This window comes from Medicago truncatula, chromosome 8 (assembly GCF_003473485.1).
Source record: "Medicago truncatula cultivar Jemalong A17 chromosome 8, MtrunA17r5.0-ANR, whole genome shotgun sequence".
In the NCBI taxonomy this organism is placed as follows: domain Eukaryota; kingdom Viridiplantae; phylum Streptophyta; class Magnoliopsida; order Fabales; family Fabaceae; genus Medicago; species Medicago truncatula.
The window spans coordinates 12533223-12552697 of NC_053049.1; the positions used below are offsets into that span (position 1 = coordinate 12533223).

Consider the following 19475-nt stretch of genomic DNA (forward strand, 5'->3'; position numbering starts at 1 on the left):
TCCAAATAACATAAACAGCTGCTAGCCAAATTAAATTATAATTATGATACTACTACATCTGTCCTTAATTATAAGAGCCTTTTTAGATTTTTTTTGTCACTTATTATAAGTCCCCTTTGATGTTTTCAAGAACATTAATTATTTTCTTACCAACAAATTCCTATTTATTTAAAAAAAATTTCTTCGATAAAAAATAAATATTATGTTGAAAACATTAATTAACTTTCGGTCTTAAAGGATAAAATTGTAAAAAGAATATGAATTACAAATAAATTTAATACTAATATCATTTTTTTTTAATTCTAGTGATTTTGCCAAGAAGTTCGATATTTAGGGACATAGGTAGTATACTTATTTTAAAGTTATATAGACATTGTTGTCGCTTCACTGTCGTTCTATTGGTTTATATATGTAGATACATACTATACTACTATTTTTATCCCAAATTATAAGTCGCTTTGAAAAAAATTGTTTAAAATTTTAGTTCGCTTTACAGTTTCAATGAAACATTATTATTACTTTTTCTATTATACTTTTAACTATTTATCATTCTCTCAATATTTTTCAATTCTTTAATTATCTTTTTCATATCATTTATTAAAGACAATTTTGTAAAACAGCTTATAATATCTCTTCAACATACTAAATTTATTACATTTCTTAATACGTGTAAAATGACCAAAACGTTATATAATTTATCTTTTTCATACAATTTATTAGAAATTTTTTTTATAAAATAACTCATAATATCTATTTGACTGTTTCTTATTATTATTAACTCATGAAAGGGCACTCAATATAGTAGTAGTATAAAAAATAAAGATAAAAATAACATATTCATTCATTATTAAAACAACGTACATAGCACAAGTAACTAACCTGTGCGACACACAAAACACACACATGCAATAATTAAAGTTTTTTTGGGTCTTATTTAGAAGATGTATATCAAACTACAGCAAGGAACGTCATAGCCATCCCTTAGTTTGATAAATGACCCGAATAATTAAACATATAGATAGTGGATATTATAAGTTTAATTACCGGCTACATAGAGCTAGTAATTAATTAGTCAATCTTTTATACTCCCCTTGTAGCTTTTTCTCGAGGTAGAAAGGTGGGACGTTGTTGGCGGAGTCATTAGCATTCCAAATGAAAATTCCACGGAGCGATTTAGTTTTGTGGAGATCGTTGCAGGCTTCAACGAATTCGTCTGGATTAAAATTATCTGCGTCAATTGGATCGGAGCTTCCTCCTACTAGGAGTTTATTAGAATCATATTCTTTTGCAAGATTAAGAAAGAGGTTTAGAAAATCGTTCTTTGAGGGGATAGGCTGCATGTAGAATTGGTAGTTAACCCAATTAATATCGTCAGTGCATGCCAAGTAGAGTTCCTTGTAGTGTTTATGAGTTTCATGGGATGGAGCAATAGACACCACATCGATACGTACCTCTTTCTTGAGTCTATTTATAACGTCCCCAACGTAGTTGGAGAAATCATTTTCATTGGTATTGATGTAGTCATAGAAAATATCAATGCCATCAATTAAGATGTTATCTTCGACGGAACAGTCGTTGTATGATCGGATGATCTCTTTGAGCGAATCTACGGCATTGCCGCACCATTCTTCTCTGGCAGCAGGAAAGAATGGAAAGTTAGCATCACGACCTCCAATGCTTATTACCACCTTGACATGGGGATACTTTCTCTTGAGAGCCATCACATTTTGAGGACCGAAGAAATCACTATTCCAATTGGCGTTAAAATTTCCGGTGCCTTTTCCTTCTTCGTTGTAACTATCATTGGCAAAGCCTAAAATGAAATGGAAATGCTTGGCGATAATAATTTCATATGGGAAATTATTAAGAGAAGCTGGGTATGGCTTCACGCCAATGTATTCTCGAAAAATGAATGGATCAACAGCATTGTCACCGATGATGAGATGAGACATTGTGAAAGTTGGAATTTGGAGGAGTGACTACACTTAATTTCTTTGTTTAGATTTGGTTGTGGCTGGGCTTGTTGGAATCAGTGTCCAACTCTTGATGCCCTTTTATAAGGTTTAGGTATCATGTCATGTGCATTAAAAATCTATCTTATGTTCATATACTATGGTTGTTAGGGGATTTCAAAATCTTATTGATGTCATCTCCATGATGTCATCTACATTTGTCATACCATTACATTTTATGTTTATCCACATGTATTGTCATTTCGTCCAAACAATTCTCGTTAGATATTTTTATAAGTTGATGATATAAAAGATAAACGGTTAGAAAGTCTTGCAATTTTTATCAATTTGCAACAGAGCAAGTTACCTGTTTTTGGTTGCGGAAAAGTAAGCAGCGGTTAGTATTCTTCGAATCCCCTTGTCTATATTGTTGGATATATTATATAACAGTAATGTCGCATTTATTTCTCTTACATTGACTATACAAGTGATGAGGCTGTTGGGACGTTAATAACCTATTTTGGTTTATCCCTCCGATGGCTAACTGCACATGTTGATCGCACGGTGGTCCTTACGTGCAGGGTTTTGCTAATTCAAAGGTAATTTCAAGTGTTTCCCAAGGCAATGAAGGGCAAGGTTCCCTTAGGTCTGTCCATCTATGAATCTTCGGACACTCATAACACACTCTCTCTACGCTTACTTAGGTATATAAACAGGCAGCCTTAATTTATGTCTACCTTACTAAGGGTTTCAAGAGAATGGTTCTATTAGCCTACAACTTATTTCCCTAATTACAAACTAGTTAATTCATAGGTTTGATAGGAGCCCACCCAGTCTTAATAGTTTCACTTACTAAGTACCTACGTCTAGGGTCAAAAATCTTTTCAGTATCTTTGCTAGTTGATAATCACTTACTTCCTAGATATAATAGTTATTAGTAAAAGGATATAAATATCAAGATATAAACATCCAGTTAGTGATAGAAATATTAGGCCTTATCACAACCTAAGTACCTAATCTAGGGTTGCACTTATTACAGAAATAAACTACTTCCTAATAAAACTTAATAGTGACCAAAAGAATAAATAAAATATAAACGACAGTAAATTAAATAAATATCCAACAAAAATAAACAGAGATTTATCTTAGAACTCTAACCTCAAAAGAATTAGTTACACATGGTAACTAAAAACAAATTACTAAAGATAAAAACATACCCTAGAAAATCAAGGAGAAAATAGCTTCTTTCATGAAGCTCCAAAGTAGCCTTCCTCTCGAACTGCCACAGATCTGAACGACAAATTATGAATGAGGAAGGCTAGTATTTATAGTATGAGACTCTCCGCATTCGTGACTACATCCCCAAAAAAGTCGAACTGAAACAGGTTGCCGCCATTGGGCAGAGTGCAATCCTCCGAGTGAGAATGATAGCACGTTTTCACCAAATATTTAAGACATTGACATATGAGCCTTCTCACTTATATATTGCTCAATCTTCACTATTCTATATTTGTTGTACTGTAACTGACACTTGATACAACACAATATTTTATCTCTTAAGTATTACTAATTAAATTCTAGCCCGTGCTTGGTATGGATGTCCATACTAATAGGATTTAAATTAAGTAGTCATTTTCAAATCGGACAATTAGTGTAAACCTTTGATGAAAAAAAGTATGAATAGTATTTCCTTTAAAACTATTATAATTGATATAGCAATGGGTAACAACAATAAATATATATACTGTCTCATGAACAAAACGAGTTGAACTACACATAACTTTAGTTCAACTCATTTATTTAACGAGCTTAATTTTGAATTCAAGCTCGACTCATTTGGTTCACGAATTAAGTTCAATGGATTATTTACCGAATCTCGAATTATTTTCAAGTTGGTTTGATTCATTGCTAGTCCTAAATGGAACGTCAATTTAAGTCTATGTTTCAATTACCTTTGAATTAACAAAATCCCTCACATAAGGATCATCTTGCATCGAAGCAAAAAATAATAATTGAGATACATGTTTGAGTTTTCTTATACATGTTATATGACAGTCATACAAATATCAGACACTGATTAAACGAGTGTAAAAGTAAAACATAATAATAAACTTTTGGGACACCGAACTGAGTTGATCTGACAAGTGTCGTACGAGTGTCAGACACCAAACTTAATATAAATATATTAAGTTAGTTTGGTGACTAAAGTAAAGGAGTTTATCAGTGATAATTAAGTTGCTGGTTAGGATCTCAATCTTTACGTAATATCAATAATTACTAACAATAATTAAGGATAATAGTAGCATCTTTCTCCAACAGTACACGCCGTATGTTTGAATCAATGCTTGATGATGACAGGTCTCCCGTTCACACTACGGGAAAATGTAGATGTGAAAATGCATTTTCATACAAGGACATGTAAGTGTTGGTTGGCAAGGTACCAAGTTGCTGAGTGAAAATTTATAATGAATGATGGCATACAGTTAGCATGAATGAATATTGAACAATCAAAGATGAACATATCATATAATTAGACAATCATGAAAGATGGACATATCATAGAATTGGAGTGCAAATTTATAGTGCATCTCCCTAATAATTTTTTTGGACAACATTTGTCTAATAACTTTTGGGATAGCATTTGTCTAATAATTTTTTCCTTCGTGGAGAAATATATATACAGTACAGTATATATTAATAAAACACCAAAGAATAAGAAACCGATATGAATACATATAGCTCTTCATTTCGTTTTTTATTTCGCTTTTCATTACCAAATAAATGTTTTTTTAGGCAATATCTAAAAATAAATCAAACATTTAATAGACAGCAAACCAAAATAAAATACCATAGAAGTAGAGAACAATAACACTTATGAAGTAGACTGAAATTTTAGCACCTTAAAACATTGTAAGTCAAATGCAGCTATTGACAACAAGAACAACAAAACAAAAAAAAATGTTGAGTGGGCCACATGATCCCAAATGCGTCTCACATCGATTTCATAATTATGAATATGTCTCGCATGATCTTTCATTATCAAATTCAAATATGCAATCCATTGAATCAATTCAAGAAATTTGACATTACAATATTGATATAATTTATTTTTTTGGAATCTTTGAAAGACTAGATTAAGATTAAGTTTTCTAGTAGGCTCATTTTCAACTAAAATAAAATTTGTTTTGTTATAAAAATAATCTCAATTTATTGGATAATAAATATCACCAATATTTTTAATATTAGTGAGGCACATTATTAGGAACAAAGGCCCTAAAAAAATATTACAAATTTCTTCGATAATAATATTTTTTTGGCACATTATTAAGAACAACTAATTTTTTTTTTATAGGGAGGATGTATATAGAAATATGTGCTATACATGCGTATACATAGCAAATCGGGCCAAAAACATTAACAACCTACAACCTAGCTCTTCATCATGTTAATGTGTGGGGCCTTTCGATGAACTTTGCTATATATACCTCCAAAAACCATATATTTCTATATACACCCCCACCTTAAAAAAATTGGGCCCTTACCAGCATGGGCCCTAGGCCATCACATCCCCTAGCCTATGCCTAGGGTCAGCCTTGAATACATCTGAAACAAAATGCAGTTTTTTGCGGTTTCGGTTTGATTTGGTTCAATTTGCAATATTTTATATTGAATTTGTTCGATTTTGAACACCCCTATTCACAAGTAGCAATATCTTTGGAGATACACCCCTATTAATGAGAGTTAATTTTGCAATATCATTCATAACTTTCATTGATCCGGAGGAAGTATAGTATACTATACTATACTTTTGAAGTATAGTATAGATTTCATAACTTTCACAAGTAACTACAATTTGATATTATATAATATACTTCCTCCGGTCCTTTTTATAAGAAACAAATTATTAATTTACATTTTAACACACTTAAATAGCCGAAGAAAGTACACATTAAATAGCCTGTGTACGTTGAAACTATTTAAAGCACTTATCAAAAAGAATAACTCATTTAAGTCAACACACCAACGATTCCAACTACACATATAGGGATTCCTCCGGTGACTAGCATGCTAACATAACTTATTTTAACACTTTTGTAACATTTACTCTTTTATTATATTATATTATATTATGGGTCCTGCTAACCGGAGTTTCCGGGACACTGATTAATCATATCATAAAAGAGAACTATTATCGTAAAAGGAAACTGTTTTTGACTTTATTATAAATTCATTACACAATTTCAATGCATTAATTATTATATAATTTCTTTTTTCATATGCTTAACCCATGCCCTGGGGCACCGGTTATGATTTCCCTCTATTATATTATATCCTACTTTATCCGGTCACAAATCTAACCAACTTTTCACTTTTTAGATTCATTAAATAAATGATGTATGTGGTCTATAATATGAACCACATACATAATTTATTAAATGAATCTAAAAAGTGAAAAATTGGTTACATTTGAGACCGGAAAAAGTATAGTATATAATATCAAATTGTGGTTACTTGTGAAAGTTATGAAATCTATTCTATACTTCAAAAGTATAGTACAATATATTATACTCTACTTCCTTCGGATCAATGAAAGTTATGAATGATATTGCAAAATTAGTTCTGATTATTAGGGGTGTATCTTCAAAGATATTGCTATTTGTGAATAGGGCTGTTCAAAATTGCATTTTGTTTTAGATGTATTCAGGACCGACCCAAGGCATAGGCTAGGGGATGCGACGGCCTAGGGCCAAATTGTGGTTACTTGTATAGTATATATTAATGATTAAAAAAATATACAATATATATAAATAAAACTCCGAAGAATAAGGAAGGTATACGAGATCTAAAACTCTTTTGAATAAATGATTTATTTTGCATAAATTATTGCATTGGGGTTTAAGGGTATTATACTAATCACACGCTGTATAACTCGGAGACGGCTATGACCAACGCGCGCCTATATATGGGTGAATTTATTTCACCCACAAGGTACACATCACTTTTCATAACATTTTCTACACACTCTTTCTCAGTTCCTTTAGTGACTTGAGCGTCAGAGTGCTAACATGTTTGTAAGCACCTTTCGTTCCACCGCGAAGCCTCATAACTCTCTTTGTCGCCGTTGCCACTCAATTGTTCTCACCGGACAAATCAATACCCAAATTCAATTCTCGTTGCAGACTTAAAAATCTTATTGGGTGGATAATATGTATGTAGGTATAGTTGTTGACCTGAACAATTAAATAAGGATAAATCGCGAGCAGAGTGTTGAATTGTCGAGAATTAATGAACTAACCATAGCACAAGTAAATAAAAGGCAAAAAGGTTAATTGTGAGTAAAATAATAGTTAGATTGATTATGAAAGTCTAATTAAAAATTTACATGTCATATTTATAGATAAAGTAACATAACATGTAATTCAATTGTCCTAACATCGTGGCTTACAAAATTAACACTAATTGTCGTTATTCAACTAAACTTGTCGGTAGTGTGCATTCTTGAATGTTGTTGCGTATACGTGGTGCAGTTTTGGTCTTGATCCCCCCCCATTCCATGACATTCTTCATTGTTTTGTATCAATCCACATGTTTATTTAGATGTACCATTTTTCCTAACAAATCCACAAGTATATAATCAAGAACAAAGTTAATGTATTAAAAACAAAATATAATTATTATTGTTGGTCCTACGACAGTTTAATGTCAATAATTTAGTGTTAGAAACCACACTGGAAATCCATATCTGCACTCACACGACAACAGATTACAACCTTCTTTCTCATCTTTCCCAAAACTCAAAGTGTGTAAAGAGTATTGTCACAATCACACGAAGTTACTAGCTTATGACGTGGTAGCTGCTAGCTTAAATGCAATACGTGTGGGGAAGACGAAGACCAATAGAAGTCTACTCTTTTGTATTCCTCCATCATCTTAACAAAGGCCTGCACTTATATCTGTTCATACACAATAATAATAAAGATATTATTTTATTATTTATTACAATTTAAAACATAAGTTAAGATAGGTTGGATCAGATGCAATAATTTTTCTACCCTTTGAAAGCTATATTATTCAATGTGTATGTATATCACCACTATAGTCCTTGTATGAAAATGCATTTTTACATCTGAATTTTCCCATAGTGTAAATGGGAGACCTAAAATTAGCATCAAGCATTGACTCAAACACACGGCTTGCACGGCAGGAGAAAGATGCTACTATTATCGTCAATTATTGTTAGTAATTATTAATTGTTTGATGTTTTAAGAAGTTAAAATGAAATATATATTAATCAAACATCTTAGTCTTTTCAGCACAAGTAGTACCAAAAAAAAGTTAAGGAATAAAAATATTTGTTACATCAGCAAACTAAGAATCGAAGCGATAAAGCCACAATGAAGGCACGCGTAAAAAAACAAAAATGAAATTGTTGTTAAATGAGAAGTCCCAAACAAAGAAGAGGATTTATCCACCATGTATGGTAATTGAAAGTAAAACTCGGATGATTTGCCTTCATATGCCAGCAGAAGGAAAGAAGCGTAATTACACACACACCACTCTTTTTATTGCGTCAACTTTTGAAAATTATGAACGTTTTTTTTTTTTTATATATATAAATGTTTGTTGCTTTCAAGTTATAACAAATCTTCTTTAAAAAAAAAAGTTATAACAAATCAAACTAACCATGATTATCTATTTCAATGACACCAACAATATAAAAAAACAAAATATAATCTAAATTGTTTTTTTTAAAGACACAAACAACAATCTTTTTTATACAAAGTTGTTTAGGGGTATAATTGAGATAATGAAAAAGTAAGTATAAATATACTCATCTAATTTGTTACTCTTTTTAAATGATAAAGGAAAAAATCTATACGTTTATATATTCATATCGTGTTTGCTACATTTTTTTAATATTTAAATTTATTCTTATCTATTTTTTTTTAAAGGTAATTATTCTTATCTATTTGTTACATGTGTTATTTTTATTGAAAATTAATGACATTTTTGAAAGAAAAAAAAAGTCAGCTCAAAAGAGCTAAAAAGTCTTCTTCTTCTTCTTCTTCTTCTTCTTGTGCTTCTGTCTTGAGTTATTGAGAACTCTTGATGGTTAAGCGTTGTGTCTTTTATGGCTTTGTCGATGTTGGCTTCCACCGGATGGTGGTTAAGCGTTGGTTTGTTGCTTCTTCCTCCAAGTGGTCTGAGTTGTGGTTTCCTCTTGTTGGATAAGCATTTGGTTGTTGCTATGCTCTTGGCCGATGTATTTCCGGCATCTTACCTTGTATTTTCATTTGCTTGATGTATTTCCTTGTATTTTCTCATTTCAAATTGGAAGTGTTTTGAACACCTTCCAACTTGAGGGGGACTATTAGAGATATATGTTAGATACTAGTTTGTAGTAGTATATATACTTGTAACCACCTCATTAGAAGGTAGCTCTTATCATTGTAATATTCACTTTTATCATCAATAGAAATATTATTTGAGTTTTCTCTCATTCCTTCATTGGATATCATGTTTCCTAACAGTGATTTTCTACTACATGACGATTATTATGTTGCACAAGGGATAACACTTGTGTATCATTAAGGTACCAATGGTATATACTATTGGCCAATTAGGGTCTGTCACGTGGCGTATCCTTTTAAAAAATATATCAAATAAAATATTTATAAAGTAATATTGGTAGGTGGCACACTCTAATTGGCCAATGATATATCGTACCTTAATGGTACACAAGTGTTATCCGTTGCAAAAGAGCAACTATGATTACGAGGTCTGAACAAGGACTCAAATTGTTATTTTAAAACAATAAATATGAAGAAGGTCTTCAACAATATTAGCAACTTGTGATTTATTACTTTCATGTTACTGACATGGACTAATGATTGTGATGATAATTGATTTTATGTTCATATTAGTCAATAACACTCATGACATGATCAATATAAGGTGTTATAAATTGGCCTGGTAGTAATCATATCATCCTTTTCTTTTTATCACTGAAAATATGATTTACATATACACAAAAACTAGAGCAACATTATGACATATGATATTATTTGGTGAAAATTCACAAGGTATATAAAAGAAATTTGAAGCCAAAAATGTATTACTAGAGAGCAGTGGACATGTGTCTCTTGACAGATTTTATTTGGTGTGTTTAACATCTTGGAAAGCACAGGTATTTTAGAGATAAATTATAAGATACTATATAGTTTTTATGTACGTTTATTACTTTTTATTTCCACTGAATTGAAAGCTTCTTTGTCTATTATTGCAGACCAAGAGCAGAAGGGATTAGGTCCCCTATGGCATATCTTCTGGGGCAACTTGTTTTCACTGAGAGAATTGTAAACTTTATTAATATTTCTTTTAGTCCTCATACTAGATTATTATTGTATAGCCTAATTTGAAAAAAATATATTTTGTATAACCTTAATATTGGATTATTTATTGTATTACATAATTTATTATGCAATACTTGTTTTGGATTTCTCGTGTGTTACACTAAAGCTGCTTATTAATTGATTGGCAGTGATTTAAATATATTAATTAAATAAAAAGGTAAAAACCTCATAATTGGTAGGATCTTTAAATTTGATTTTAAATTTTTGATTTAGAGTTGCTACAAAATTGCCATGATAAGTCTTGGCTATGTGTTATGGATTTGTTGAAAAATTGCTATGATAAGTCATAGTTATCTTGCTACGTAAAATACAATTTGAATACTTATTTGCTACGGATTAACCAAGTGTTTGCTAGGAAATTTTTCTATTAGGATTTACTAAGAATGATTTTCTTGGCAAGCTTTTCTCTCAATCCATGCTACGGCCAATTCAAAAGCTATTTCATAGCATATCTATACGTAACCACGTTCGCTTGAAATTAGCTACGAGCTAACCACAAAAATGTCGTAGCAAATTACAAATTTTCTTGTAGTGTATAGGTGGAGGTACATCAAGGAAGAAGCATATGAATGGGAAAGGGTCTTTGTGCTCACTGATCACAGGTAAATGAGTTGGAAAGGGTGTTTTGGCAAGTAATGAAAGGTGTGCTTAGGAGTAGTGAAACATTGTGTAAAATAGAAGTTAAGGAAACGGAAGTTTTTCTAACAAGTTACTATTGATTGTGTGAAAATAGAAGCTAATGAAGTTTTGGTGTTGTTGACATTTTTTTTCTTCTGAAAGAAGTTTTGGTGTTTTTTACATGGCTTAAATATGCTTTTCATCCCTGTAATTATAGGCCGTTTGATTTTTCATCCCTGAACTTACTAATCCTTCCATTTTGCCCCTGTAATTACTAATCATTTGAAAGTTCGTCCCTCTTCCCGGATAATCACTGCCACGTCATCAAATTAGCAAAATGGCATGGGAATTGACAAAAATACCCCTGACTTATTTTTAAAATTCTGAAAATTGTTTTTATAAATTAAAAAATCTGAAAATAATTTTAAAAAATAAAAAAATTCTAAACATATTTTGAAAATAACTTTTTCGAAAAAAAATGAAATAATTTTTCACATAATTTTAAAAAATATATAATCAGATTTTTTCGAAATTAATATTCTGATTTTTAAAAAAATCTTTAAAAAAAATCAGATTTTTTAATAATTTTCGAAATTATATATTCTGATTTTAAAAAAATATATAATTTTCCATTTTTTTTTCATATTTCAAAAAATATATTTTTTAAAATTATATAATCGTAAATTTTTTCGAAATTATTATTATGATTTTTAAAAAAATCAAATTTTTGAATAATTTTCGAAATTATATATTCAGATTTTAAAAAATTATATAATTTTATATTTTTTTCATATTTCAAAAAATTATATTTTTTTTATTTTTTAAAATTATTTTCAGATTTTTAAAAATAAGTCAGGGGTATTTTTGTCAATTCCCATGTCATTTTGCTAATTTGATGACGTGGCAGTGATTATCCGGGAAGAGGGACGAACTTTCAAATGATTAGTAATTACAGGGGCAAAATGGAAGGATTAGTAAGTTCAGGGATGAAAAATCAAACGGCCTATAATTACAGGGATGAAAAGTATATTTAAGCCTTTTTACATTATTATCTTCTATATATGGTTGCATTAAGTCTTCTGTGTGTAAAATATTTTAGTTGTATAAATGTACACATTTTTCTACCAATTTTTAGCAATTTGGTCACCTGAAAGTCATAATTTACTTTGATTTGGGATTTAAAAGTGGTACAGTCTTTATGTTTGAGTTTGATGTTGTTTTGTGTAGTTTTCCACTAGGTCCTCCATACAGCTGCAAAGAAACCGTCTCAAAATTGTGTCTACTAATATTGATTAATCATCTGAATGTAGAATGAAGGGATTAATCTCAAGGTTTTTGGTTATTTAGGAAAATTATGCTTTTTAGTTTTTGTATGTGGATCTCTTAAGCACGGATACATGGAAAATTGGTCGTGAATCGTACTCGATACATATCAACGAGGTTACACAACGCGATGCCATTGATACATATCAAACGAGTATCAGAGTTATTTTTAATTTAAAAAAAGAAAGCCATTTACGCGATTAAGCCGTATTGTGTATTGTATCTCTTATGTTTTTACTTGCAGAAAAATACATGTAGAGACGCCTATCACTTAATGAGAGATGAGAAAGTTAATTATGATGGAATACAAATACACCGTCTGCTTTTGAATTTTGAGATGTCTATGCAGCATGCCCTCACACGACTTCTGTGAATATATGCCTTGACAGGAATACATTAGTTTTGATGATTGACAAAAGAAGTCCTAGAAGAGCAACAATGCAAAAAGCGGAAAAGAAATTCAAGTTATCAAGTCTTGGGTTTTATTTTTATATGTGTTAGGACTTTATTGTAAGTGGTTAAAAAAGCTCTCAAGAAAATAAATCATACACTCACAGTGATTTTCATTTAAATCTAATTTAGCATGAAAACTATTTTTTACATGAGAAGCCAAAATTTATTTTGAAAATTGCATAATTGGTTTTGACATTAAAAATATTTTGAGCATCATTGTAAATTAATCATAATTTAATTACACCAAAGAAAATGCTCCTGGACGTTTTTCTTTTGGTCCATAATTGATTGAGGAAAATCATATAGTTGATTATGATATGGCTACACATTAAAATGGCTTTATGTATCTTTACCATATCAATGAGATAATCAGCTAGTATGTATTTTGACATAATCCATTATCAGTTATTTAATGCCTCAACGTGTCTTTTTTCTCAAACCATAATTGACTCTCTTTGGATAATCAATTATGGTGAAACATTTTTTTTGATTTTGTGACCGTTGATCATTAAAGGGAGAATTGCATTCCAACGGCTAGTTGATTTTATCATGCTACGGCTAGTTATATTCTCAAATGAATTTCATTCTCATTTTTGCATATAAATAGATGCTTTGTGTAGCTCATTTAAGAAGAACTAATATTTGCACTAAACATTGTCAAAAATACTTTTACATCACTCTCATTATTTTTACACTTGCTAATTTATTATCTTGAGAGCTATTTTATACTACATAGTTTATCTTGTAGTTCTTGTGCTTCAATTTGTTATATCTACACATTTGGTGTATTTATTATTGTAATTCTTATTTGTATTGGGTGTGATCCCAAGGTTTCAAGAGAGGTGATATCTCTTGGGTTTAGAGGCTCTTCTACAAAGGATTGTTTTGTTTGGAGAGTGCTCGCTATCTTGTAAAGGTTACTAGCTTATCCCGTTTAAAAGCTAGGTTAGTGAAAATCTCAAGGGGCTTTTTCTTGGGGACTAGACGTAGGCCTTGGTGTTTTAGGCCGAACTAGGATAAACTTCTTGTGTCTTTTTCTCTCATCCCTTTATCTCTTTTACTTTATTTGTCATTTATTTTATCTCACCATATCTATTTTCATATTTATTTAAACCTTTTATAAGAACTTTATTTTATTTGGTTAAAATCTTTTTTTAAGTGCTTATCTTAAATCGTTTTCTAAAGAACACAATTCACCCCCTCTTGTGTGTTTGAAGTCACTTGGTCAACAACTTCACCCTTCTTGATATGTCGACATTATGCATTTCTTTGATTTTTATTCCAGACCACATAGCGAAACAAGAGGAGAACAAAGGTCTATAGTGGTGATTGAGTTGCCGGCAGTTTTGCAAAACAGGAACTGCAGTTGGAAGGACTATGTTAGGTTCTATTAATAATTATTTTCTTAGTGTTTGGAGTTCATATTGCTATTGCATTTTAAGTGATTCTCGTATTAAATAGTAGTGAGAATTGTCAGGATTATAAATTGGTGAGACCACAAGATTTTTATTTTTAATTCAATTCAAAAGAAATTTTCCTCGCACGGGTATACACACTAGTACAATGTACTATTTCTACCTCACACTTGCTACAAAACACACTGGCCACACAAAGCATACTTGTGATACTACAGCTCCAAGCAACAAATGAAGCAAATTGATACTTCATTGTTTTACCGTTGATATTCCCCCAACAGGATTCCAGATTTACTAATCATGGAATTTCATGTTTAGAGAGTATCACAGCTCCAAATCAATTGAATATGAATGCAAAATCTGGTTTAACTTAATGTCTTCAAACAAAAATACAAAGTATACGATTGGATGCATTGTTTTCGTAATCCTTTTCCTTACTATTATATGATTCTAATTATAATTTGATGCCTTGTCATTTACTATTTATTATGTTAGTAACTTGTTTATCATCGCAGTTAATTACTATTATGTAAAAGTTTATCTGACGTGTTTTTTTAATTAAGATTCTAATATATTAGAATGATATTGCATTAGGCATTTTAGTTAAATAAAGCCAAAACAATAGCAAGCGATAACAACATATCTAACAATAATGTAAAGCAAAACCACAATTGAATCGAAGAACAACAATGTAACACACAATATTGTTTACCCAATTCGGTCCAATACCGACCTACCCTATGGAGAGAGCAGCTCTTCGTTCAACTAATCATGAGACTAACTTTACACAAAGATTTCAAAAGGAGTTACAAGAATAGTCTTCAAATCTAATTCTAACATTTTCTCGAATCTCTTCATATGGTCGAGACTCGATGATTTCTCTATCGAAGGTGTTTAGAGTTGTTTCTGAACCATATTTTCTATCCTCAAAAGGAACCAATCCTTAGACTTTGTTTTTTTAAGGATCTACTATTTTGGTAAACCCTAGTTTCACTCAATCTTACCTCTTATGTGTTTCCATCCCATGAATCTCTTCCCAAAAGGCACCACCCTTTCCCAAGAGTCATCTCTTTTGGTTCCCCAAAATTAACATTTTTCCACACTTAAAATTATGTTAAAATTATTTTTTTATAGACCTAGTCGCGCATTTGCATGTAGGTGCAAAACAACAACCCCAAAACATGTTTCCAGCATATCTCCTACGCTTGAGCACAAAACCGTACACATGGGCACAAAATGGTAGAATCACTAGAAAATAGATTTTAAGTCACTTTTCAACAATACTAATATAAATTATTTTCTTACATGTCAAGGTTAAGTGAATAATTAGGGGATTCCATAATGGCAATAAATATTGACAAATCATTGGCTTTCCTTTTCTGGTGGAGTGTGGTGTGCATGAATAAAGCTTACATGTGTGTTTTAGGTTTTGTTTGGGAGTTTGGAGGGAAGAGGGAGGGAAGACTTTGACGGATGGAAAATATGAGAGAAAATGGAGAAATCTTTCCAAATTTTTAAAGAGTAGTTTTTTTTTTTTTTTAAAGAATGATAAATTAATGCTTATGATTACAATATTTTTAATTTTAAAAATATTATAACAACATAGATTAAATTTGAAGAATTCATATAAACCATCCAAAACCCTCCTCCAATACAATTTTTTAATTATCCCCAATGAGGAGGGTTTTGTAATATGAAGAAAAGTTAACCCCCCAAAGCCCTCCCCTCCTATTTTTCTCAATTTCTTCCACCTGCTCATTCTTTTTTTCCCAAGCCTTCCCCTTTAAACTGGCAAACAAAGCCTAAAACACATGTAAGCTTTATTCATGCCCACCACACTTCACCCATATGTTGCTTACCTATGGTAAAACACGACCTCATCCCGCCCCATATTGCCATGCATAATAGTAAGTAATATTAAATTAGGGTGCAAAATAAAAAACAAAAAAAGTTAGAATTTCATTTGGGGACAAATTATAGTAACTAATGTTAAATTAGGGTGCAAAATGATTAATTTAATAAATTATTTATCATATTCATTATGCCAAAACAAACTCGTGCAAAAGTCACATTATTCAACATTTTTATGAAGATTCCAACACATTATGCAATCAAATAAATCATAACACATCAGGGAGGTTCAGTGTTATTTTTATTTGAGAATTTTGTGGGGGTTTATAACGTAGTAAATGATTTTAGGATGAATCCATACGTATTGGACCTCAAAGGTTTATAACACATTATGCAACTTCTAACTCACTTTAACTTGAAAACATGCAAGCAGAAAATTATGCATAATTTTATTCAGTCATTTAGTGGATTAATTCATTATTAAACAAACACAAATGACTCGATTCATGGACTTGAAATTTCATAAGAAGTTGTTTGAAAGCCAAAGTTAATACTTCGAAAAACATTGCTAGTGGAAGCATTGTTATGAGCTTTAATTGTTTATCCAGCAATCAAATTATAATTTTCTTTTTTAAAAGGCTAAAATGAAATTTATATAACCATCAAAAGAGTCAACCAGCACAAGGTATACTTAGGAAGACATCAAAGATCCAAGTACAATCCAAAAAAGAGAGAAAAAACTTGGACGAAAGGAAAATTTAGTTAGAGCTGATTAGAGATACATCAAAGAGTTTTGCCTCCAATCATTATAGTGAAAATCAAAGGAGATAAACTTCGATTTCAACCACAAGAAAACTGCAAGCATAACCTGTTTACAAATACTCCCTCCGTCCCTATATGTAAGCACCTTTTGCATCTAATAGAAGGGTGCTTACAATAGGGACAAAGGAAGTATATATCATGAATAGATTCTTCCTTTTTATGGAAAATTCGTCTGTTTCTCTCTTTCCAAATAACATAAACAGCTGCTAGCCAAATCCTTAATTATAAGAGCCTTTTTAGATTTTTTTTGTCACTTATTATAAGTCCCCTTTGATGTTTTCAAGAACATTAATTATTTTCTTACCAACAAATTCCTATTTATTTAAAAAAAATTTCTTCGATAAAAAATAAATATTATGTTGAAAACATTAATTAACTTTCGGTCTTAAAGGATAAAATTGTAAAAAGAATATGAATTACAAATAAATTTAATACTAATATCATTTTTTTTTAATTCTAGTGATTTTGCCAAGAAGTTCGATATTTAGGGACATAGGTAGTATACTTATTTTAAAGTTATATAGACATTGTTGTCGCTTCACTGTCGTTCTATTGGTTTATATATGTAGATACATACTATACTACTATTTTTATCCCAAATTATAAGTCGCTTTGAAAAAAATTGTTTAAAATTTTAGTTCGCTTTACAGTTTCAATGAAACATTATTATTACTTTTTCTATTATACTTTTAACTATTTATCATTCTCTCAATATTTTTCAATTCTTTAATTATCTTTTTCATATCATTTATTAAAGACAATTTTGTAAAACAGCTTATAATATCTCTTCAACATACTAAATTTATTACATTTCTTAATACGTGTAAAATGACCAAAACGTTATATAATTTATCTTTTTCATACAATTTATTAGAAATTTTTTTTATAAAATAACTCATAATATCTATTTGACTGTTTCTTATTATTATTAACTCATGAAAGGGCACTCAATATAGTAGTAGTATAAAAAAATAAAGATAAAAATAACATATTCATTCATTATTAAAACAACGTACATAGCACAAGTAACTAACCTGTGCGACACACAAAACACACACATGCAATAATTAAAGTTTTTTTGGGTCTTATTTAGAAGATGTATATCAAACTACAGCAAGGAACGTCATAGCCATCCCTTAGTTTGATAAATGACCCGAATAATTAAACATATAGATAGTGGATATTATAAGTTTAATTACCGGCTACATAGAGCTAGTAATTAATTAGTCAATCTTTTATACTCCCCTTGTAGCTTTTTCTCGAGGTAGAAAGGTGGGACGTTGTTGGCGGAGTCATTAGCATTCCAAATGAAAATTCCACGGAGCGATTTAGTTTTGTGGAGATCGTTGCAGGCTTCAACGAATTCGTCTGGATTAAAATTATCTGCGTCAATTGGATCGGAGCTTCCTCCTACTAGGAGTTTATTAGAATCATATTCTTTTGCAAGATTAAGAAAGAGGTTTAGAAAATCGTTCTTTGAGGGGATAGGCTGCATGTAGAATTGGTAGTTAACCCAATTAATATCGTCAGTGCATGCCAAGTAGAGTTCCTTGTAGTGTTTATGAGTTTCATGGGATGGAGCAATAGACACCACATCGATACGTACCTCTTTCTTGAGTCTATTTATAACGTCCCCAACGTAGTTGGAGAAATCATTTTCATTGGTATTGATGTAGTCATAGAAAATATCAATGCCATCAATTAAGATGTTATCTTCGACGGAACAGTCGTTGTATGATCGGATGATCTCTTTGAGCGAATCTACGGCATTGCCGCACCATTCTTCTCTGGCAGCAGGAAAGAATGGAAAGTTAGCATCACGACCTCCAATGCTTATTACCACCTTGACATGGGGATACTTTCTCTTGAGAGCCATCACATTTTGAGGACCGAAGAAATCACTATTCCAATTGGCGTTAAAATTTCCGGTGCCTTTTCCTTCTTCGTTGTAACTATCATTGGCAAAGCCTAAAATGAAATGGAAATGCTTGGCGATAATAATTTCATATGGGAAATTATTAAGAGAAGCTGGGTATGGCTTCACGCCAATGTATTCTCGAAAAATGAATGGATCAACAGCATTGTCACCGATGATGAGATGAGACATTGTGAAAGTTGGAATTTGGAGGAGTGACTACACTTAATTTCTTTGTTTAGATTTGGTTGTGGCTGGGCTTGTTGGAATCAGTGTCCAACTCTTGATGCCCTTTTATAAGGTTTAGGTATCATGTCATGTGCATTTAGATCTACCTTATGTTCATATACTATGGTTGTTAGGGGATTTCAAAATCTTAATGATGTCATCTGCATGATGTCATCTGCATTTGTCATACCATTACATTTTGGGAGTTTTTACGGTGCAGTCAGGAAACGGACCTTTTTAAAAAAGTTAATTTTGATTTTAATGTTTGATTCATTTTAAATTGTTGATTAGTGATTAATGATCAATAGCAATTCATCTAGTAATGCTTGCAACATCTTGGACTTACAGGTACTATTTTATCGTTGACATCTTTAACATGCAAACAAATTTGATGATAGGCAAAAATATGGTTTTAGTCCCTACAAATATGCCTCGTTTTGGTTTTAATACCTTCAAATTTTTTTGTTTTGTTTTTGTCCCTGCA

The 19475-nt window shown here is 31.0% G+C and overlaps 2 protein-coding genes across 2 annotated transcripts; both read right to left on the minus strand.

Moving 5' to 3' along the window:
- Positions 1–817: 817 nt before the first annotated feature.
- On the minus strand, positions 818–2040 carry LOC25480759 (chitinase 2). The gene has a single exon (XM_013586765.3). It carries the CDS (start codon positions 1950–1952, stop codon positions 1065–1067), a length of 888 nt encoding a protein of 295 aa, XP_013442219.1. The 5' UTR covers positions 1953–2040; the 3' UTR covers positions 818–1064.
- Positions 2041–17820: 15780 nt separating this feature from the next.
- Positions 17821–19043, minus strand: LOC120577646 (chitinase 2). The gene has a single exon (XM_039829396.1). The coding sequence runs from the start codon at positions 18953–18955 to the stop codon at positions 18068–18070; it is 888 nt and encodes a 295-aa protein (XP_039685330.1). The 5' UTR covers positions 18956–19043; the 3' UTR covers positions 17821–18067.
- Positions 19044–19475: the final 432 nt, after the last annotated feature.